General features: G+C 35.1%; 1 protein-coding gene and 1 long non-coding RNA gene across 3 annotated transcripts in view; one reads left to right on the plus strand and one right to left on the minus strand.

Annotated features, from left to right (window-relative positions):
* Positions 1-3,799: 3,799 nt before the first annotated feature.
* LOC128992532 (uncharacterized) lies at positions 3,800-9,191 on the minus strand. Its single transcript, XR_008490717.1, has 3 exons — positions 7,529-9,191; positions 5,658-5,917; positions 3,800-4,000 (listed from the first exon to the last, which is right to left on the minus strand). It is a non-coding gene; the product is annotated as an uncharacterized LOC128992532 (long non-coding RNA).
* Positions 9,192-9,521: 330 nt separating this feature from the next.
* LOC128991678 (structural maintenance of chromosomes protein 4) overlaps positions 9,522-24,169 on the plus strand; it is a 36,240-nt gene continuing 21,592 nt past the window's right edge. For both annotated transcript variants that reach the window (XM_054414772.1, XM_054414773.1), the window contains exons 1-7: positions 9,522-9,677; positions 13,365-13,658; positions 14,877-15,068; positions 15,656-15,832; positions 16,898-17,002; positions 22,632-22,819; positions 23,577-23,717. In XM_054414772.1, the coding sequence (XP_054270747.1) occupies positions 13,365-13,658; positions 14,877-15,068; positions 15,656-15,832; positions 16,898-17,002; positions 22,632-22,819; positions 23,577-23,717 (1,097 nt within the window). In that variant the 5' untranslated portion in view covers positions 9,522-9,677. The remainder of the gene's footprint in view (positions 9,678-13,364; positions 13,659-14,876; positions 15,069-15,655; positions 15,833-16,897; positions 17,003-22,631; positions 22,820-23,576; positions 23,718-24,169) is intronic.

Below are 24,169 nucleotides of genomic sequence, written 5' to 3' on the forward strand. Positions count from 1 at the left end.
AATACAGAGAGCAAAAAATAAATAGGCTACTACGGGATAACGATTTGATCTATTTCTCTTCTGAACTTGGAGACAGATATTGTTCCGAAAAAATTGACTTGTGTTGATGTGTCCTCACCAATCCGAAGAAGTCTATAGATATCCCATTGTTGTAGGCGAAGTACACAGGAACACAGGCATGTATTTTCTCCTTAGAGCTGACCTGGATTGAGCTCCTAAGGACACCTTGATATATCAATCTTCCTCTAGCAGAGCTGTCCATGTAACCATTGAACAGCTTAAAAAGAAAGGTGAGATCCAACATTTTACGTATATGCTTAAGAGGTTGCAGATCAAATAGAGTCTCCAACCTTTTGAAACATGAGTCTGAAGAAGGATACCCTAGCTTCAATCCAATTAGCCTGTCTAGACGAAATTGAACACTGTCGAGGGCAGAAACATGGTCAATTTGGTATGGGGATTAAATGACGGACCCGTATTCGAGGATTGCTTGAACTAGAGACTTGTACAATGTGATCAGTACAGAGATGTTGCGGAAGTCCCTGGTAGATTTTTGAATAAACCCCATCAAGACTGTACCCACCCGAGCATTCTAATCATCATCATCTAATCATCATCATCATCTAATCATCTAATTGAATCATAAATATATTGCCCATAAACAGTTAGATTCAAATTCTTCTTCTTAATCATAATACATATCATAACCGGATAGTGCTGGGTTCACAACAGACCAACCGTATGATTCGGTTGTGTATACCTAGCTCTTGACACACAGAGGTTGATGTGATCCTTTGGGTTAAGATTGGGGGCTATAATAAGTCCAAGGTCATTCACATTGTGCACTCGTTTCAGTTCAGGTTAACACAATTTAGTTGGTAGTCAGAGTAACTCTCCTCATGGCTCCTAGTGTAAGTTATAGCCTGGCACTTAGTGACATTTAATTCCATGCAATTGATCTTGCACCAACTATAGTTATTCTTTGGAGAGTATGCTGAAGAAGATGGTAGTCCTCGGATGATGAGATCATGCAAAAAAATTTAATTTCATCAGCAAACATTAAGAAATCTGTCTCGATGAAGTCTTCAATTTCGTTGATAAAAATACGAAACAGTAGCGGGCCCAAGTGCGACCATTGAGGGACACCAGAAAAGCACAGGAAAAGGCAAAGGAAGATTTCTCATATTTGACAATGAGATATCTTCCCTTGAGATATCTTGCTAACTATTAAAGTAACGGACCACAGACTCCAAAGCCATGAAGTTTAGCCAACAAGATTCGATGGTCAACTCTGTCGAACGCTTTGGCAAAATCAAGGTACGGTACACAGTCAACCGGTCTGGTCTCAAGGAATGCAGCCCAGTCATTATGTACTCCTGTAGATGGAGAAGATTAGTAACTGGGTGAGCGTCCCTGGAAAAACCATGTTGTTCAGGTACAATCTAGGCACTAAGTTTAAACTGAAGAATCCAAGACAATGCTTTCAAAACTTTTGCTATCGTAGACTGTATCACAATTGGTCTGTAGTTATTTACATTATCCCTATCACCCGATTTGAAAATTGGTATCACATAGTTCTGCTTGAGACACTGGGGGAAAATTCCACTCGTAAGTAAAGCTTGAAACAGAATGGTGAGATGAGGGGAGGTCACCAATGAACAGAACTTCAGTACTATCGTCGGTATTCCATCAGGGCCTGCATTCTTGTTCTCATCTAGGGCTTCAAGTTTATTCTCAACATCACTTGTGGTCATGGGTAAAGGCACAATTTGAAAGAGAAAAATTCAATCCATAGTCAAATTTTGGTACGTTAATTTAGTATCATTTGCAGTGAAGACAGATAAGAAATAATTTGCAAATAACTGGCATTTGCTTGAGGATTTTTTTCAATTTTCAATTTCTTTATTCATTGAGAAGTATACATAATACAGCGTTTGAATAGTGTCAAAGATTACAATTATTAAAATATAAAATAATACAGATTAAAAATAAATCTTAAATTAAAAAATACATCTCCCCATACAGATGCCTTCTTAATATCTAGTATTCTCTTGAGGGAGGTGGAAAAATTCTTCTTGAGAATAAATTGCCATGTTTATTAACAAGAAATTTTTTAGTTTTGTTTTAAACTTTTCGGGATATCTTTTTCATTTCTAATTCCTCCGGGGATATGTTTAAAAAAACTTTACCAGCAAATGATGGCCTTTTTTCATAAAACTTTAATCTGTGCCTATTTTGCAAAATCTGATTTTTTTTCTCGTTTCATATCGGTGAACCGGTAGATTGGATACATCGGATGAGGTTTTATTTTTAAAAATTAAAATTGAATCATAAATATATTGCCCATAAACAGTTAGATTCAAATTCTTCTTCTTAATCATAATACATATCCTAACCGGATAGTGCTGGGTTCACAACAGACCAACCGTATGATTCGGTTGTGTTTCGATTGTTATCAACTGAAAGTCGAAATCGTAATCGTAGAGAATCGAACCGATGTTGTTATCGTAAGTTACGTTACGAGCGAGAGTGAAGTGAAATAAATATGGTTGCCTACCTTGTTTCATTTTCACGAACCCTTGTCTCTCGTAACACCACCCATCAGCGCCTTCTCCCACCACCGAATCATACGCCCGTCATTTGCGTGAGGCCGGAGTTGGCGCGAAATTTAAAATTGCATGCTAATAAATGGGCTGTTAGCGCATGTTCAACCCTCGAGTTCTTACTTGAAAAAAGTTAAATAAATGCGTTTTGTGGTGATAACATTTCTGTTAATACTACTTATTTACAATTACCTGACATAGCCGAAAATTCAGAGATACATGTAATATATCTACATGATAAATTGCATTTGAACATCTGAACTGTGAGTAGGTTTTCATTGCATATTCAGTTCTTGGGGCCCAAAATAAAATTCTAAACAAATTTATAATCAAGCTTCTAGTATGGCAAGCATTCCTTTGTTTTATAACTAGAGAGTATATATCCTGGCTAAAAATCATACTTTTACGTTTCTAACTAATCATAAATGACCTGAAAGTAATAGGATATGTAGTTTTTTTTTTTTTAATACAGTTAAAATAATTTTGATTATAACAATCTGTTAGCACTGCAGAACTGTATGTAAAAGCAAATAAAAGTAATATATTATTTTTATTAAGGCATGACCATGAACGCCTTTTAAGGTGAACCATGAACCATGAATGCAATTTATGGCCTGTTACTGTAGGCTATGATTCTGATTCACTCACTAATAGGCTACATTTATAAAATTCTTGAATTTGTTATATCATACTTTTAAAGACACAATACCAGAAATTATTCCTTACTAGATTAGAATCACCATTTTAAGGGTAATTAAATAAATTTCAAAATAGCTTATATTATATTAAGTTTAGGCTATTAACAAGACGCATGAAAACAGTAAACCTCTGAAACTTAGATTCTTTCAAGTTAGGCTATGTAAAAATCCATGTTGGAGTCCTAAAAAATGTTATTTTTTTACCACTGTTACCATTTGACTGTCTTCGCTATAAGTTGAGATCTTCATTAGGCAATTATAATTATTGTGAAACATTGACATTGCACAATTCCAATGCTGAAGGACAGTTAAGTATTTTGAATAACTTAAAGTTCAAAATTACAAGAATTAAAATATTAAAAAACAATGACTGTGAAATAAAACAAAATATATTTTGCAAGAGTAACTTAACTAATTTTGAAACCCCAATAGGCACAATAGAAATTTTATTGATGAGGAAGTTGAGGTTTAGTAAATAAAAAAAATTAATTAGTCCAAATACAGTGTATTTAAACATTTCACAAAAACAAAGTGATTCTTCTTTTGTCCAAGTCTTAGGTCATTACATTTGGAGTTTTTTCATTGGAGAAACTGAACTATCAATTTGAGTGTGTTTGCTGTGGTGGATTTGGTTGATTTCCGTTTGATTTTCCCTGTGCTTTGTCTTGGAGTCTTAATCTCCATGGGTTCAATTGGAGTCTGAAACAAATAAGGCCTTAGTTTTTTTTAAAACATTACTCGATTACAAAAGTAAGAGGTGGTCCTTACTTTAATCAAGATTAAACCAAACTAGACAAAACTGTGAGTGTGAGATAATAATTCGCTTCTACTGAAATGAGCTGTAAAAATTAAAAAATCAAGGCTACACTTGCGCTGACACCAGGTAAAAGTAATAAAAGTAAAAATAATAGAATACTAAATCAGGTATAGTTAGGTTTCAAAGTTCCGTTAGAGGTAATTCTGAGCAATTACTTGGTCAACCCCAATTTTTTTCATATTTTACTACGGTCATCAGGAGGTTCTCAGAAAGCAAGAAACATATAATTCAAGCCCCGCAAGGTTAAGTTAGGTTAGGTTAGGTTAGGTTAAGTTAGGTTATTAATTAACCTAACCTAACCTAATGTAACGGTACTGTTACAATTGGCCTTAGAGATGTATTTGAGACTAAAAAAAAACATAAGTAAGTAACGTGTTTTCACACCCGTCACATAGAAAAGGATTGTCGGAGGAACCACTAGCCATAGCCATAACGGTACTGTCACAACTGGCCTTCCGCGCGTCTCCCGCAAGCCACTGTTATCGCTTGGACTTTGAACCTTCTTATCGCTCGGCAACCTGTACGATGGCCTTGCGGGCCTTGAATTATATGTTTCTTGCTTTCTGAGAACCTCCTGATGACCGTAGTAAAATATGAAAAAAATTGGGGTTGACCAAGTAATTGCTCAGAATTACCCCGTTAGATAACAAAATTACTTTACACTAAATACTTCCATGTAGCTGTGCCACAGGCCTTATATGGAAGTGCAACCAAAATTAGCTAATACAATTTATTGTTTTTTTTTTTTTTTTACAGGGATTTCATTAAAATTACAGCCACTGAGCCACTATTAACTGCCACAGTGAGAGTAATAAGTTAGTGTCACTATTACTCTCACTGTGGCAGTTAGGCCTATGTTAAGTAAGGTTGTCACCAGATTCATATGGCAGATATCGATCCGGAAGGAAAAATTTAGGGTAATCTGAGGACTTTAAAACATTGCATGAATAACGATAAAGACACTTAGCACCTGAAAATGTTGACACTGTAGGCTAAATTGTATTCTTTAATAGGACAACAGCCTAATTATTTCTGAATATTATAGTAGGTAGTACAGTATTGTAGTTCTGATAGGGTTATATGTCTGCTTGAGTTTTAAGGCCAAAATATTATCATAAGTTATAAGTTAGCTGATAAACACCGATTTCTGTGACTGTGAAATTTTGCTATGCCAGCTTATTTTTTCCTAAAACTAAGTAGGCCTATTCCTACGATCTTATAATACATGAAAACAACCTTAACATTTTTCTAAGGCACAGAAGACTTTCATTTTAAGGTACTGTACCGGTATTTTAAAGATGGACTGCTTCTCTGGTGGAGTAATACCAGACGGGGGCACGACCACTGGCAAACGATTACATTTCAAATGGTCAGTCAGTCACTGTCAAACAACCTAGGCCTTAGTTTTTCTGTAACCCCCTGAAATGTCACTGTACAGCGCTTTGCAGAGTTAGGTTAGGTTTATTATGATCATTATGTTATTATGATAAAACCTTAACTTAATATATAATTAAGATGTAAAAGCATAACTTATCTTACCTCAACAATATCAGGCTATCCATAGAAAAGTTGTCCACGGCGGTGTTTTTTTTTTTCTGAACTGCTGTACCTACATAATCGGTGAGTTCAGCGTCATCTTTAAGGAGCTTGACAAGTGCTCCAAGTCTTATCTAACTTAAACTTCATCATCAGATAAATGTTTACTGCAAAGAATCAATACTAAACAGTTTCTTTCAGATTTTTTTCTTTTGACAGCCTTTTCCCAGGATTTCAACAGCTTTGGGCGAGTTAATAGAAATCTGAAATTGTTAAAAAATAGTTAAACTTAATTCACAGTAACCTTTAGGCCTAGTTTCCATAAATCCACATACATTGTAGTTCAACACCTATACCTGGAAATGTAAATAATAGCATAATAGCTATGAAGGGCCTATGATTGATAAATAGAGCTGACGCTACTACTTGTCAGTATAGGTGCGAGTATAGGCTACTCTAAGCGCACGACTTGTTTGCGCGTGGCCCCTCCACCGCCTCCTTAGCCAGGAGGGGCCCCCACCACTGCCCGGCTCTTGGCCAATCTGCTACTAGTCGCCCTAAAAATGTTGTCTATACTGCTTCTACTCCCAGCGGATGCGTAACACCAACACATGGCACCTGTTGATCTTATAATATTTCCATCGCTTCTCTGTGAATGGTTTGCCCTTTTTACGGGTGGTTGCCATAATATTAATCTATGTTAGCCTAGCCTGACACTTTTTTAACCCACGGCTTAACAATCACTCAATAATTACTCAACCGCACTACTCATCTAAACAGCACAGTCCAATAAACTGACAGTTGATAGAACACGATAGAATACAATACTCTTCTGGTCATAAAATAGGATAATAAAATCATAAAATGTCATAAAATACTTTACGTACGACATTAAGAGACCGACTTTCGTTTTATCAACTTAGGGATATAAAATAAATAACTGCAAGTCATTAACCGTTTTAAAGGGTGTTCGGAAAACCCGTCCGATATTTTAAGGTGTTATTTATTGTACATAATATGAAAATAAGCAAAAGTTTCCATAATTTTATGTACTAAGCCTTGTGGTTTTCTGTTTATAGATATATCTGTATGTGTTTTTACATACATCTATATCTATATCTGAAGATACCACCTATAAACGTTAAAAATTTACACCTAAAAAGTCAAACTTTACGATTAAATTGGAATATAGGCCTAATATGATTTTACCGTTTGGTGTACATTTAAATAAGTAAAAAAATAGTTATATCAAAATAAAATACTCTACTACAGTAACAAAACAATAATATAGAACCCTTAGTATTTGTCAAATTCAAATTTAAATTTTAAAAAAATGTACGCAAAAAGGAAAACAACGCGAACAGCGCTAGTCGAATGTTTTTAGAAAGCGTAGTCCGACCAATGCTACAGAAACTTTGGCTGCGTGGTGGGAGATTGGTACCGCTCTCCCCCCGCGCACCCGGCTCGCAAACAAGTCGTGCGCTTACAGTACTGTAGTAGCATGCTAGTAGGTATGATTACCAAAATAAAAATACAAGAATTTATTTTATTCAGTTAATTAATAGTTCAAATTAAAATGCACTTCTGATTTTAAACAGTAAGAAGTTATCTGAAGCCCTAACCAGTCTAGGCATAAAGCTGGGTTTTCCTAGGCGCGGAAGCGGAGAGCGGAGAGAGGAACGCGGAGAGCGGAAAAGAGATTAACATGGTGTTCCGCTCTGTTTCTAGGAAAACAGTAACATTAAATTACCTAAGACAAGTGGAGTCCGCTCTCCGCGTTCCTCTCTCCGCTCTCCACTTCCGCGCCTAGGAAAGACCCGGCTTAAGTTAGCGACAACATTTCTTGATACAGTAAGTAATTATTTAAAACTTACTTGTAAAAGTGGATCCCATTTCCTTTATTGTAGGCTACGTTTCTTTGCATCCAAATTCAATACAATATCTAACCAAATTTGCTTAATTGACTCACACTCACATAATTAAGATAAACATAATTACAATAAGATATCTTGTCGTTCATTAAAGGTCAATTGTTTGGAGGACCCCTATCCAAATCATCTGTCATCGGCAACACAGTGGTAATTAAGGTAATTAAAACCTCACCCAGATAGTCTAAGTTATCCTTAATAGGTTAAGGCATCTTGGTGGGATTATAAGAATGAATGCCAACATTTCTAGTTAAAATTGTGGCTGTATTTTAGTCAATTTTAAGTTACAGTAGCCTACAATCCATAAGTAGATTAAAACAAATAAAGCTGTAACATTTGTATACAGAAAAAAATAACTAACTTAACCAGACTTATTAAAATAATTATTTCTAGTAGGTAAGTATTGAATGAATTTGATTAGTAAAGATGCATGCAAAGAGTAAAGTGTTACTGTTTTTTCACCACTCACCAGAGGGCCTGTTAAAAAGATGTGTTCTATGAGTTAATTTGAAGGTAAAATTTGTTAAATTTTAAAATTTTACCTAACCAACACACCTAAGTTTCAGGCTGAAGCAAGCTTTTATTTAGGGCCTTATTTTATTTTACATTCCAACACAGGGCATATAAAATAACATGTTAAATGGGTGACACAGTGCTGAGATTTTGTCGGCCAGTGACTATGGGTGGTGCCAGCATATTTTTTTTAATAATTCACATTTGAAATGTATACGAATAAAAAAAAAAATATGTAAATATTTTAGAGTAGGCTATTGAGCTATGATTTTGGCCCAAGAGGTTGTGAAGGGAGCCTTGGCCTGTTATGACATTCTAGGATTCCGGTACATAATTAAGTGAGATTATATGGACTATTTACAAGCGAATAAGTATAATCGAAAAATTCATTAGAAGATGCGTAGAAATATGTGTTCTTTTCACTTTAATTTAAGCTAAGCAAAAATTTCCGGGGGAACCCTCCGACCCCAGGTATCACATCAACACCCGGTAAGTCCGGCGCCTCTGTTGCCCAGTGGAAATCCCTTAAAATATGCTCTGTTTCCAACATACTATATGACTTACCTATCTTAACTTATTGTGTCAGTTTCATTCTTTTAAATGACCAGCATACTTTTAATTTTATTTGTATTAACTTAAATAGGCTACATCCTAATATAATTATCAATGGGGGAATTGTATGTAAATAAATCCCCCTCCTCCCCAAACAATAATTGGAACCTAGAATAATAATTCTGGAGTAATAATATTTGGTTTTTTATATTTGAACTTCAGAAACCATAAGTAAAAGGCCTAAATTGGTTTTCTAAAAGACATCATAGTTTGCGCAATTGATTTGATATTTTTATTTTGCTGATTCAGTTAAGCTATTAATAGTTTGACTCTAATAGGGCAAAGCGTTTTCAAACTCACTTAAAATTGGGAATAACTAAATAAACTAAGTTTATTGAAATTCCTCAACATAGATAAAAACATAACCTGAGTAACCTCAATCAATTATTTCACATTTGCAATTGAGCGGCAGACGACACGACGACAGCACTCCAATCCAATCCTAATGTTAGCCTGTGCGAGTGCGATGCGATGCAATGCGATTACAGATACGACTTACAACATGTTCGATATTCTTCGACACACAACCGAATCATACGGTTGGTCTGTTGTGAACCCAGCACTATCCATCATAACCATAACAGTTAATCATGCCAGAGATTCGGCGATAACTGCACTGTAGTACAATCTTTTTCATAGTTTTAATGCATGTAGATAGATACATATAATAGTAAGTTATACTCAGATATTTTACTTTATGATACGATAAACTAAGGCGGCCACACTGTTTGTCAGTTCAGTTCAAAAGAGAGGGAAAGAAAAACAAACTAACTAACCCCGTAACGAAAGCAAAAAAATCATATTATCTCTTTGTAAAGGATCCGTAAACGAAATCGAAGGTGATAGAACCCAACCGTTCTTTGACTTGATATTCTTTGGCGCCAAACATTTTATTGGTATTTTTCAGGGATTTTGAATGTTTAACTATTAAAATTTAGTAAAAAAACTATCAATAGTATAGAGGGTTGAGGTAAGTTTATAATCTCTTCTGTATAAATGACATAGTACCTTGACTTTTTCCTGAAAAGTGTCCCAACATTTGCTTTATTTTGTAATAAAATGACAGTTCTACTGCCGATATAAATAATTACTCCAATGTTTTCGCATTGACCATAATTTACTATATAGGCCTAGTCAATGGTTTTTGTTACTCAACTTATTTTATGCATTTGATTTGATACTTTTTACATTTTCTTAGAGATTCTGTAGACATACAAACTAGGCCTATTTGCATTGCTATAGTCCCTTATTCAGGCCAGGTAACGAACACTTGAATTGAATACAAACATTAACGCCTAGGCCTACTCCTAGGTGTAGTGTCATGCCCGCAAGTAGCAGACATAGCTTGTGTGGTTCTTGTAATAAAAACGCTACTAGGTAGCAATTTTCGCTCCAATGTGGAGGACCTTGTTGCACTTGGTTTCACACAGATTGCCTTAATATTTCTGACAGTTGAGTATGAAGATTTAAAAAACATGTTGTACCCCTGTAAGGTGTAAATTGGTTCTGCCGTGTGTGCTCACTCCTCTTGTCGGCCCCTAGCCTCAACATATCATTGGTAACTTTGCATGAAAAGTTTGAGAAACTTGCTAGTGTTGTGCACAACTTAGTCTCTGACAGCAAAATTGTTAAAAATAGTATTGACTTTGTTCTTGAGACTTCAGGAACTGTAAAAATAGGAAATCCACTTCCACTTTTGAGGTTTATTTTATATAGGCCTAACTTAACTTATATTCATCCTTAAGTATAACATAAGTTTTTCTATTCCCATATGTTTCAAGGTCGATAACATATAAGGTAATTATTTGATATATCTACAATGCAATATCGTGTAATTTGTAGATGTCTAATGACAGTAAGTTATGTTCCACGTTTAATCCAAAAATGCAATCAGTTTTTGTCGGGGAGATTCCTAAGTGGCCGTACAGTTAAATAATTAATATTAAGCTTCAGTTTTGTTGGGTTATTCACCTATTTGTGGTTTGGACAAGTCCAAGTTCAGTGGTGACTAACACGTAAAGGGGTGGAAGGTTTGTGGAGTGGGAAACAGCTGTCAGTTGTTTACATTCAATACTAAACAGACAAAACCACACACGACGACACGAGACCAAAATCAGAGTTACGATATGCAATAACTCGATTTTTAACAGAAAATGGACTTAATTGCCGTTTAGATAATACAATAAATCAACTACGATACACACACTATTAATCACATCAACATAAATTATAAAAAAAAATAGAATTTATTAATGTAAAATATCAGCAATAGAAGCTTGCCACTGCCGACATGATCCGTCCTCATTCCAATCCTCAACGTTAATGAACGTGCCATAGTGCATAATCCCATAGTACATACCGTAATCCCATTGTGCCTAAAAGTGAAAACGTGCCACAGTGCATAATTTCAGGTATCAGTGACTAATAAATGATGTTACATAATCTAATCTAATCGAACCTAACCCAACCCAACCTTAATATTAATTTTTAAATCACATTTTATGTCAGAAAAGGCATGTGAGGAAGATAGGTCAGACTTTATGCGGGTTCGTGACTGTATTAAGTTCTTTGAAGTGGGGTTAGATTACTTACTCTTACTCCCAGGGCCATGCATATCTAAGAAGATATTTGGCCGCACCAACAAAGCCTCTCCATCTTGCTCTATCCTCTGCATCCTCCTCAGTTGCTCCTAGTTGCTCCATGTCTTTCTTTACTTGGCTCCACCATTTTTGTTTTGGCCTTCCTCTCGGCCGTCTTCCTTCGGGATTTCTTAGTAAAACTAATTTTAACTTATTTTGCTCCTCTCTTCGTAAAACATGTCCAGCCCATCTAACTCTTCCACACTTAAATTCACACACCACATCTGGATCTCTGTAGAGTTCTCTCAGTTCTCTGTTGTGTCTCTTCCTCCATTCACCACCTTCATAAATTGGTCCATAAATTTTTCTTAAAATCTTATTTTCGAATGTGATTAACTTCTTTTCAGTTAGATTAGGTACCTTTAACTTACCTGTACAGTCATGAATCCGCATAAAGTCCGACCTATCTTCCTCACATGGCTAAATAAGAACTGATCAACTTATTTAGTTTCAAAACAAATTGATTTCATTCCGCATTAAGTCGAGTATAAACAGCTGTTTGCTCTCCTCCTCACTTAGTCCACAGTCCTTATACGGACCCGTCCAGACCACTCCATATTACCATCAGTATAGCTCAATGAACCTGAGATTTGTACTTTTAACCTTCGTTTTACAGCCACTAACTTATGAATCTCTCCAAATGATTGCATTTTTGGATTCAGCGTGAAAAATACTGTAAGTAGACATCTACAAATTACACGATATCACATTGTAGATATATAAAATATTTGCTACTTATAACTTTGGCTAGGATCTAACATTTATTGCTATTTAGGCCTATATAGAAACAGCATTTGATATACCGTATTGTAAGCTCGATATACGATTGATGTACCTATCACTAAGTTCTTATTTAGGGTAAGTTATAGGCTGGGTTGAAATTTGTCTTATAAAAGTCTACCCCATTACAGACCTAAGTAGGCTATCTATCATTTGGCCATGTTGATCTGTCGGTTAAACTTACACAAGTTAAATGGTGTTTTAAAGCCTTTTGTTTTTTCAAAAGGTTTGACCATGTCTCGCGGTATTTCAGCTACGCTTTCGACTGCACGAACCTCAGCAAAAGTAATTCGCATTTCTTTGTGTTAGAAGTTTCCTACAAGTTAGGTAACTTATTGCCTTATCTTTTGAGTGTTACATAACAGGAAATGTTAGGCCTATAGACTTATTTGTCTTGTCATAATTACGTCTACAGTATTGCTTTTCTAACCTAGGTCACCTCCATGTTCCTCTGGGCGCATTTATTTTTACAGAAAAATATGTGATACTGCCAGCCGGCAGCTTTAGAAGTAACAGTAAGTTAGACCTACCTCCTGCAATAAAGAGATTTCTATTCTATTCTCTTCTATTCTATTCCTCGTGGTAATTTTTCTAGGAACATTATTTTTATCTCGTACCTCCCCGCAAAACCTCTATCAGTTAGTTGAAGCCCAAAGATTCGCGTAGCTCCAAGAGTCACTGATGGTGTTGTTGTTTTTCTTGATTTAATGTTCAACTTTATTGACAATAAGTTATATATGGTTTTAATACGTTTTTGTCTAATTGTAAGTTAGGCCCTATGCATAAAAAAATTGTATCTAATGTTGTAACAGCCGGAAGAAAACTCTTGTGTGACACCGATTGTGTTATTGTTGTTTGCTAGGTCTAGATATTTTATAAATATATAAAGTAAGAGTTTTATTGATTTTATATAACATTTTACTGATTATACATGGTTTTTATAGGTATATTTTACATTAACCTTGTGTCACTGTTTTAAAATCAAAGACATGGATGAAGGGTTAATACTTTAAGGTTATCTGACCATTTTTCATGCTCTCTTGGCAACCCAACCTGTTTTGTTATTGTCAAGGCCAAGGTCTGTAAGTTGTACCTCAAGATGTCTAAGTGGTTCTTTGTACATACCGGTAACTGTTACATAACTTGAGTAGTTATTAATAGGTACCCAAGTTTGTATAAATTATTTTGTAACTTTGTGTCTAGTAAATAACTTAAACTTACCTATGGATTTTCCACAGATGAAGGTTAAAAAACCGAGAGCAAATGCCAAAGACAAGTCCCCGGGAGGTGCACGGTCCCCTCCGCCCAATCAGATGGAGGTTGACCAAGATTCAGACTCTGACCAGGAAGAATTTCCTGTACAAGAAGGAGGGATTAATATTCCGACCCGAGAGGGAAACATCTACATTCCACCAGCTCCTCCTGCGACATGCTCCCTGGACAGCAAGGGGCCTCGTCTGATAATCACACATATTGAGAATGAAAACTTTAAAAGCTACGCTGGCAGAAGGGTACTTGGTCCATTTCATAAAGTGAGTAGGCTACAGAATATCTCAGTTACCTAGATAAGTTATAACTTGTATTATCGTGTGCTTCTATTTTTGTTAGTTTTATGTTTTGCAACTACCGGTACTGTAGTAGTAGGTCAAGGAAATATACAAACAATTTTATCACTAATTACCAATGAAGTAAGGTTTTGCAGTTTTTTTAAATAATAAAAAACCTTAGTAAATAAGATAATAATGACTACCGGTAATTATTATAATAGCCAAATAAAAACAATTGGTCTTAGCTATGTTGAACTATCAATCCTATAATACAGGACAATTTAAAAACTCATAGTCATGATACAATAAAATTAGTTTTAAACCTTCAACCAATTTTTATTTAGGCCTAACCTATTTTTTTGGGTAGGTTCAGTTCCGCAGAAAACCTGCAATACCTACCTATATTAATATAAATATATAGGCTCATCGATTATTATTCAATTCAATTTAAAATATCACATTGAATTTCATTTTACCATATTATGATATAGCCTAAATAAAAACAATTAACAAATTACATTTATAAAGTTGTTTCTTTATTTTATCCTTGATATTTTAAATTTGTACACCTTAAAGTTAAAGTAGGCCTAACTTAGTTTTTAAAGAAACTAAGCCTGCATCAAACTAACTAGCCTAAATTATAAAACTGTGTGTGTGTCATTGATCCCTAGGAAAAATTATTTAACTTTCAGTTTAACTTGTTATTTGAATTTTGATTGCCGAATAACATAATCTTGCTCTTACTCAATAACCATATCCTAATTGCTTTTGTTTAAAACATTATCGCTGACATTATTTTCAATTTAAATTAGATGGTAGTTAAGCCTCTCGATGTAGACATAGTCAAATCTTAGAATGCGATATAAAAATGGTTTATGTTACCTTTTTGCGTCAAACAATCCGTGTGTAGTTGGTACAACTACAGCTGTTTCATGCCCCTAGGGCACATCTTCAGGTTATCAGAAGAACATTAGATAAAAAGCGCATTCTTGTCGAAAAACAGCTGTAGTTGTACTAACTACACACGGATCGTTTGACGCAAAAAGGTAACATAAACAATTATTATCATTTAAATTAGCTAGTAAAAACCAAGTTTTTTTACGATGGAAATTTTTTGTTGTTTTGCCTATAGGCCTACTTATTAGAATAAAAGTGTACATGAGCCATTTCCAGTTTTGTTATTTAATTGTTTACAATCCACAGAGTTTCACTTGCATCGTCGGACCCAACGGCAGCGGCAAGAGTAATGTGATTGACTCTATGTTGTTTGTGTTTGGATACCGAGCTACCAAAATCAGAAGCAAAAAGATTTCTACCATGTTGCATAAATCTGAGAACCACACCAACGTCCAGAGCTATACAGTCACCGTCCATTTCGCCAAAATTATTGACATTGTAAGTATTTTTCAAGTGACTTAAATAAACCCATTATTTATAATATAGTGTACACACTAGTAGCCTATATTTCTTATGAATAATGAATCCTGTGATTGGGACATTTCATTAATGCTAGATTCTCAATGTTTTATTAATTATCTTGCTTACTTTCATTACTGTACATCAATTTACATAGTTATTAAAGCTGTTAATATTTGGTTATTACATTTTGTTGTTTAAGTTATTAATATTTTATCTCCTTTATTTTTTATATTAGGCTACAATGACATTTTTGTAAGATTTTTACCGCCAAAACATGGATTGGTCTTTTTCTAAATCCGGTGTGCCGGCCACCTATTTAAGACACTTTAGCGAGGGATTACTGTAACTGAATTTTTGAACTGAAAAAAAAACTTAAAAAACTGAACCGTCACTTTAAAATGTTGTGATAATTTTTACTACCTAAGTTAGTTAAATGTAAGTTAATTAGTCTTGGATCTGGTGATTCACTAATTTGAATTGTACATGTATCCTGTTTGTAGGGTGATTTAATTTACCGTATTAAAAATTAAACTTTTGACTATGTCTAATCATTTGTGTTTTAGGATGATGATAACTTTGAGTTTGTGCCCAACTCAAAATTTTACATTTCAAGAACGGCTTTTGCTGACAATTCTTCTTTCTACACGATCAATGGAAAACGGACAAATTTCAAACAAGTGTCGACTTTGTTGTTAGATCAAGGCATTGATCTGATCCACAACCGATTCCTCATTTTGCAGGTGCACTATGAATATGTTTTTATTATAAATTTTTAATAGAGCATATTGCATTAAGTTTAATCATGTCTTAGCCTATATGTTTTTTTTTCCAAACACAGCTGCGTTTTTCATTCATATAATTTAAACATATTTATTTCTACAGTGTTTTGCATGATTACATGGTTGCTTGTCTTAACTTGATTCTGCGTGTCTACGTTATAATTTGGTGAGTCGATGGCTCTTCGGTAGCAAGACGGACTACGAATCCATGGCAGCGATGTCATAAGTTTTTGTTCTGGTGCTAGTCTCAAAGTTTTTTCAGAATAGATAACTCTTGTACTATAACGGCTCACCCCTTGTTTTGCTGGGTACGTTTAAAAGATTTGACCTTGTCCGTGATTTTTTCTGATGTACCACTCGTCAATACAAAACTATTTTGCGCCACTAGCTATAGGATCTGAACAATTATTCAGTGTTTTGTTGATGTTATTTTACCAATGATTTAACATGGAATAGCTGAAAATAGAAAACATGTCATATGCAAGGAAAATACATAAATATATCACACAACTTCAATGAGTAGGCTTGGCTTGTTGAATAGAAGCCACTAGAAAACAATTGCTTTTAGATTCATTCCAAGCTGGAGTCGCAATCATTTCCAAATTGGGGACGGGTTTCCCTGAGGAGATATTTTACCAATGTACGTATACTTCATCCTGAGTGAAGTAAGTAGGTCCACTGAGCACAGGGTGCAAGAGTTTTAATTCTGTGATACATTTTGTCCCTGATCTTATCTTGCTGATTTTACACTTTTGCTGTGAACTAAGGAGTTTCAAAACAATCCTAAAATTTAATATTCATACTTAATTACCACATATACCACCACTTACCCTGGTAAAATAAATATTTTTTTATTTCATATACCATTGGTTGGGAAAAACTGGTTTAGAAGACGTATGATTTGGTTAAAATGAAAAATGTTGGTTAAAAACCGATAGCATAACAAACTAAAATATTATATTAGGAACATGACAAATATCAGCTGTAATACTATGGACAGTTTTGACGTGTGTTGCAATCTTGCAGGGAGAAGTTGAGCAAATCGCTATGATGAAGCCCAAAGCTCAAACCGAGCATGACACAGGAATGTTGGAGTACCTTGAAGACATCATCGGCACCTCTAGGTTTAAAGTAAGTTGAATGTATGAATGTTGAGTATGTTGAATGTTTGGTTTTAGCATTGACTATAAATCCTTAAAAGACAACGCATACATACGGGCCCATTGTAATGGCCGGAGCTGAGCCAGGTCCGTGGGTTCAGTTAGTTGGTCTGCACCTCCGAAAGACAGCGCGTGCGTCAATTGTTTTATTCCTTCTCTGCCAGAGAGTGCTGGCAGCGCACCCCGCCCGGCGCCCGGCGGCCCGGCCCGCACTCGGCGCACTCGCACTACTCGCAGTCGCAGTACAGACAGACACTAGACAGAGTACGCCGTGCTGCCGGATCGCTACAGCGCACACGCGCACGTACCTACACGTACACCACACAGTCCCTTTTAATTTAACTCTTCACTCTCTGTCCTCTCACCACACTTCCAGTTCCACTGATACTGCATCGGACCCCAACGATGCGATTATATTATGACCGCAACCGAGCATTGTTACCTACCCAATTCCTATGGTTTAATTAAATTTGTCATACCTACACACACAGGCCGGTAAAATGACATTTTGGCGTTACAGACGGAGTCACAGAATGGACAAACAGACATACAGATAGAAATTTAGATAAGACTCGTTTCGGCTTTCTTAGGCTATGAAACGTAAAAAAACCAAAAACTGCATGATTCTAAGCAATGTACAGACAAAACTGTAATTCTATTTATATAGATTTTAATTTGTTTACATAACAACTAGGGGTCTGCGGGTCCCCGATTTTTTCGGGTCGGGTCGGGCCAGCGGAAGGCCCGAGACACCGGGTCGGGTCAGAGATTTGTTCGGGCCAAGATCGGGTCGGGCCAAAAAAAAATAATTATTAGGCTATTTTTAAAGTTATAATAAATAATTTTCAAAGAAACACTCTTATATACATTATTACAGAGGAATTAAAATGTTAAAATTAGAATTAAATATTAAGTTTGCTCACGTTTAAGAACAAAGACACAACAGAGCAATTATTGCCTTACTGTCACTAGCCAGAGCCAGTCGTCTACTGACAGACAAAACAAAAGCCGTGACGCAACAGTGCAAAGAAAACGAAGTCAAAAGAAAGACTATTTATCCAGAGGTACCAGTTTAATTATTTATTGTTTATTCCATACCTAGTTTAAATTATATTTTAGTATTTTATTTACATAATAAATTATAAACAAAAGAAATATCTGATATAGTGTACAGATCTGTATCTTGTTCTTTTATTTTCCTATTGTCCTTTTTGTCATTCAGTAACAAAACAAAACAACACTTCTGATCGTCTGGTTCGGCATTTTATGGTCACCATTTATTTTTTTTTTTTAAGTATCAAGTATCAACAAGTCTACAAAGAGGTTAGGCCTAAATATTTAATAATTTTATGAAAGTTTTCATCAGTAAAATTATTTTTTTCTTAAGTTGGATTGAGTTTCAAAAAACATATTTCTAAGATCCAATACAATATTTACAAGACACAAACTACCATGAATTAATTTCTTTGGAAATTATCTGTAACAGTTTTATATTTTTGAATAAAGAAAATATATCTTTTTGTCTCTACTTCCTTGTTTTGTTACTTGTATTTTGTCAGCAATTGGAACAACCGGGTGGCGTAATAGGGGCGGGGGAGGGGGAGGGTCTATGACCTTGAGTGTCCCCGGGCCTGGCTCGGGTTGTGTAAGAGGGGAGGGGAGGGGAGGGGGAGGGTCTGTAACCTTGAGTGTCCCCGGGCCCGGCTGTGAGAGTGATTCATGGTTTTTTGTTTACATTCTACTACCCTTCCTTCCGAGAAAAAGACCCTACAGTTTCAAAAACATTGACTTACAGTATAAAAACATTGAGTTGTGTTGCTAATTAGGGCACTATAATGTCTCTGCTGTCTGCTTATGTTGCCAAATTAGCATTTAACTTTCTTTTCTCTTGATTTAATATAATTTTCTATATATTAAGAGTTCCTTTTCGGGTACCTAATAATTGTGATATTGTTTGACTTGAGTTTATGGATTTTTAATTCTTTTCATTTATTAGCTAAAATCAGTTGTTTTAGGATTTTAATCTCTTGCAATACCTATAACTGTGCCTATAACTGTGTATCTATAACTGTGTATGACATGATATGCAATTTTTACAGTCTTTACTATAACTATACCATAAACAATGTATGTGTGTTATTTATTGTTTTAGAGTTGTATAATAAATTAGTTTACACAATATCTTTTCTTCAATGAGTTCTCCACTTGTCATGTTGCTTAGTCTATTACTATTTTAGGCCCTATAAAAAATAATTCCTATGTAAAGCTGTAGGCATACTAATGCCAATAATAGATAATTCTTTATTTATGATGATGTAACTAATAATGCTATTGTAAGTGTGAGAGGAGGTTAGGAGGCAGGGAATGAATGATTCATATTGCATGGTGGAAACATAGAATTTTTATTTTCTTCTTGCTTGCAGTCTTGAAGCCACAGGCCCTAAACTTGTGATAAGGTTAATTGATTTGTTTATGATCCATTTATATTAAGTTCCATTACAAACTTGTTGTAATATAGCCGTTTAGATATTTCAACAGTTATGAAAATGGGAAAGAATGGCTTGATAAAAAAAATTATTTTCTTCTTTCTTGTAGTTGAGGCAACTCCTAAGCTGTAAACAAGTTATGAACATGAAATAATATACATAAATACAATCTTTTTCCATATGTTATTTTCAAGTAATATTATAAAAACAGATAGGAGTTAAAAAAAGAAAAAAAATCCGGTAATTAATAATTTTTGGCCCGACCCGATTTTGGCCCGAAACCCGAGGACCAAAATTATTGGCCCGACCCGACCCGACCCGAACCAAAAAAGTCTGACCCGCAGACCCCTAATAACAACAGATAAAAATGCTACAAATTCGTTTACATCCATACGAAAATCGTTAGAGTTGGTGATGTTGTAGTGAATTCAAGTAAAATATTGCAATCTTATTTTTATAAATAAGAACTTACGTTAGCTTTTTTCTTTTTTTAAGATTTGCAATAGAAATCCGTAAATTATTTCAAATAGGCTATATCACGGATTTTGTAGTCACAAAGTGACGCTGGTTGTTAGTAACCATAAAACAAATCAGCCCTTACAGAACACAACAATTGGTTGTCGTCTGGTATGACTATTTATTCAAAATAACGCGTCGAGTGTTAATCATAAAGTAGTTCACAATTTGTGCTAAATATGTAAGAGCGACAAATGTTCCATTTTCTGACATAATCAAGACGTTTGCTGCTAAAAATCAAGTAAAAATCGAATGTAATAATTTTTCAAAATTATTATTATTATTATTTCAAAAATATAATGCACTGTCTCTTACAAAGAAAATTTCACCTGGCGGACAAGTGCCACTCACTTCTGCAGCTAACCATAAACGAACAAAGCAACAATCAACTAACTTTCGACAGTCTCAACTCAGCAAACAAACCGAAGTGATGTAAAGAACAAAGAACTAAAGAACTAGGTACTGGAGTACTGGATTGCGCTCACAGTGGCACTGCGGGGCGGGCAAAGTGTCCTTGGTCTAGCTTCCCCCAACCCAACCCCCACTATCTGTTGGCAGAGGCCGACGTAGCCCATACCGTTAACTTGTTAACTATATACAGTCAACGCCCAAACTACATATATATTATAAAACGCACCTTTTTAGTCACTGCGCTGTTAAAATATATAAAGATATTAAAATATATAGAGGTATTGCAAAGGTCCTTCGTACGGGATAGGCGTATACGTATCAAATGCGTATTGCAGTTACTAGTTCTTTGCGTTTAAACCATAGAAACACCCCCAAAGCAGCAAACCTGCAGACTAAACGAATTTCCAATTGACTGATTGGATTTACACTAAAATGTCACCTTACAAATATCACATATTTATTACCTATTCAAATATAATTAGTTTAACGATAACTTAGGTCTGCTGCAACAGGGAGGGTAAAAAAGTTTGTTTATTGTAAAGTTTAAATACTGCAGTTAAGTAAGAAATGTAGGTGTATGTATTTTATAAATGTAATTAATGTTCATAAACAAGCTAACTACAACAGTTTAATTGTTCTCCATATGAATAACATGGGAATTCTTAGTTAAAATTTTTTCCTACAGTTACCTAACAATGTTCTCTCACTGATTTGAGAAAGTAAAGTGGCCAATTCGCTCATCAGTGAGACAATGTTAACATTGTCTCACTCTAATTACTTTGTCTCACTCCAGATTTGCAACGTGAAGGCACGAAATAAGTGAGCGCGTAACATGCAGACAAGGTCGTATGAGCGTGAAATACGTTGGCAGCACTGGCTGTAAATCAGCTGGTAAGCTGTTGTACTGTTGTATCATTAAATGTTATATTAAAAGTTCAATTTTGTGTTAAAATAAGTCACTATCTTTACCAATGTATTTGTTTTATGGTAACTGTAGGAAAAATATAATGTACAACTCGAGTGCAAAGTGCAATTGCCTCACTGCTCCTCGGGAAACCATTCCTCACTCGCCTACGGCTCATGAGTAGGCCTAAGTATTTCTCTCGAGTGAGTCAATTGCTCCCTTTGCTCACTAGTTGCACAAATAACTATTTCTCCGTAACCATTAGATGCATAATAACACTTCAATATACTAAATTATTTGGATTTTTAAGCTCTACAAAATGGTTTGGAAACAAATGGCTAAATCATATGTTTTTTGGGACAAAATGGGAAAACCCAATTTCTACCCCACACATTTCTACACCAATTTCTACATGCACAATATCACATATTTCTTATTAGAACATAAACATAACTGAAAACAATCCTACTTTGACAGTTCTCAATGTTTATTACAGCTTTTTGTTGCTGTACACATGACCAATCTACCAGAATTTGTAACGGCCATATTTATAGCAGTAATGGCAGTTGGATCTATTTTTACAATGGTTCGAATATAGCATAAATCTGTGTACGTGATAATAATAATAAATATACAATAATAGTAAATAATATAAATAAATAATAATGCATATAATAAATACATTAATTTATATATAAGTAATATAATATAATATATAAAAACGACAACGCGTTTGCATAGAGAATATTGTGAAGGGATCGATCACCGCGCAGGGCCTATGCGAGGCGAACCATGCGGCGGCGCTGGTGAGTCGGACGGTAGGGAGATCAAAGAGGACCGCGACCTGGCTGGAGTGTCGGCAGCGGAGCGGGGATGCACGCGTGCGCGCGCAGCACTTACAACACGAGTTTCCAGCCATTGCCGCTAGGAACGACACCGCATAGAGGTACTGAACTAGTTCTGCTAATCTCCGCTAGGATATTTTGCTGGGTACGCTTTTTAGTACTAGATGCGTTGTCTTTTAAGGATTTATAGTCAATGGTTTTAGTTTTCAGTATAGAATAAACTTACTGCAGTGAAATAATAATTTAACTCCTATGTTTCAGTTGTTGCCAGTTTTAGGATTGGAAAGAATTTCGTTCAATTGAGCTCTCTATGTTTTGTGCTGTTGTCAAATTCTTTTGTTCTTTTACTCGAACTTACTAAATTATTTATTTTTTAAGCTCAAAAAAATTATATGTTTATATTTTAAAGCAAATTTACTGGTATGTATATGTTCATAGACTCCCATAGAGAAGCTGGCTGCGGAAGTTGAGGTACTCAATGGTGAAAGGGTTGAGAAGCTCAACAGAGTAAAGCTCGTAGAGAAGGAACGAGACGCTCTGGAGGGTCCGATGACAGAAGCCATCGAGTTCCTTGAGACTACCAACGAGCTCATGCGGCTCAGAAACGAACTCTTCCAGTCTCAACAGTGAGTCGAATTGTCGTTTTGTCTGCTAAATACTAAGAATTTGTGTTCATTTTTCTGAATGAAACACAACACTGCTAGAGATTGTCAATAGTTATGCCTGATTTTAAAGGAGGTACTGACATATCACTACTTAAAGCATTTATCACTGATTTAAACACTTTAGATTCAATATTGATTGCAGAATTTTCCTGGATTGCAAAATCAAGATCATCTACCGCAATCGCAGCGACATAATATTCTTCTATCAGTCCTGTTCATCCAAAAATATGGGATAAAAAAACAATAATTTTTTAGGACCCTATATCACCTCTCTTTTTAATAGAAATCTCAGAGTTTAATTTTTGAACACATCGATATATTATTGTGTTAATAATTAACTGATAGGCTATATTTTAATTTTACAAAAAATTTTGTAGATAATTTGATGGATTTTCCTCAGAGATTATGCGAAAGCACTTTTTTTCCATGCATTTCGTAATTTTTCTGGAATTACAATAGCATTATCCACATGGGTTGGTGACTATCGACTGGACGCGAAGACTTGATTTGTTGCCCCTTAGTTGTACTGTACTTGCACCCGGCCTTAGCGATTACCCTTATCAATTTCACAATTTCATATAATCAATAGTGGCATCACTATAAAAGAGCATGTCTATAAAGGACAAGAAATTACTTATTTTACCTTAAATAAAATTGATGTAACATTTGTTTACAATCCAACATCTATGACCTGTACTAAAGATAGTCATCTTTTCAGATATGGGTATAGAATGGAAGTAGAAAAGAATGAAAAAGAGAAGAAAGAAAAAGAAGATGGCATGAGTGAGTTAAAAGCTAAAATGAAAGAATTGGGAAGTAAACAAGAAGAATTGCAGAAAGAAATCAAGAAGAAAGAAAAGTGAGTTAGGATACTAATTTAAAATGAGAATACTTATTGTAAGACTAATTCCCTAGTTTAGAAACCTAAGAGTATAATTTTGTTGTCTTTTTGTATAGTATTTAACTAAACATAACTGAATCACTAACTTAAATAACTTTCTCCTCATCATTTTTACTTACGGTAGACCCCCTCTTATCTGGACACCTTTTAACCGGACATCGGTTTAACCAGACTACACTGGGCGTAAATTACATCTCTTTAACCGGAGAATTTTTATCAGCACCTCGGTTTAACCAGATTAGATCGGCAGGAAGTGGGCGGTATGGAAACTACTGTTCTCATGGGAAAGATTTGAGACCAGTAATCATGTGTCTAAATACATTGCTCTCCCAAATTTAAGTCAAATATAAATACAGTATGCATTTATAAGGTCCGTTTTAACAATTTATTGGGGATGTCGGTTTAACCGG

This window comes from Macrosteles quadrilineatus, unplaced genomic scaffold (genome assembly GCF_028750875.1).
Source record: "Macrosteles quadrilineatus isolate MER2022 unplaced genomic scaffold, UCM_ALF_1.0 Scaffold_4__1_contigs__length_99947679, whole genome shotgun sequence".
In the NCBI taxonomy this organism is placed as follows: Eukaryota; Metazoa; Arthropoda; class Insecta; order Hemiptera; family Cicadellidae; genus Macrosteles; species Macrosteles quadrilineatus.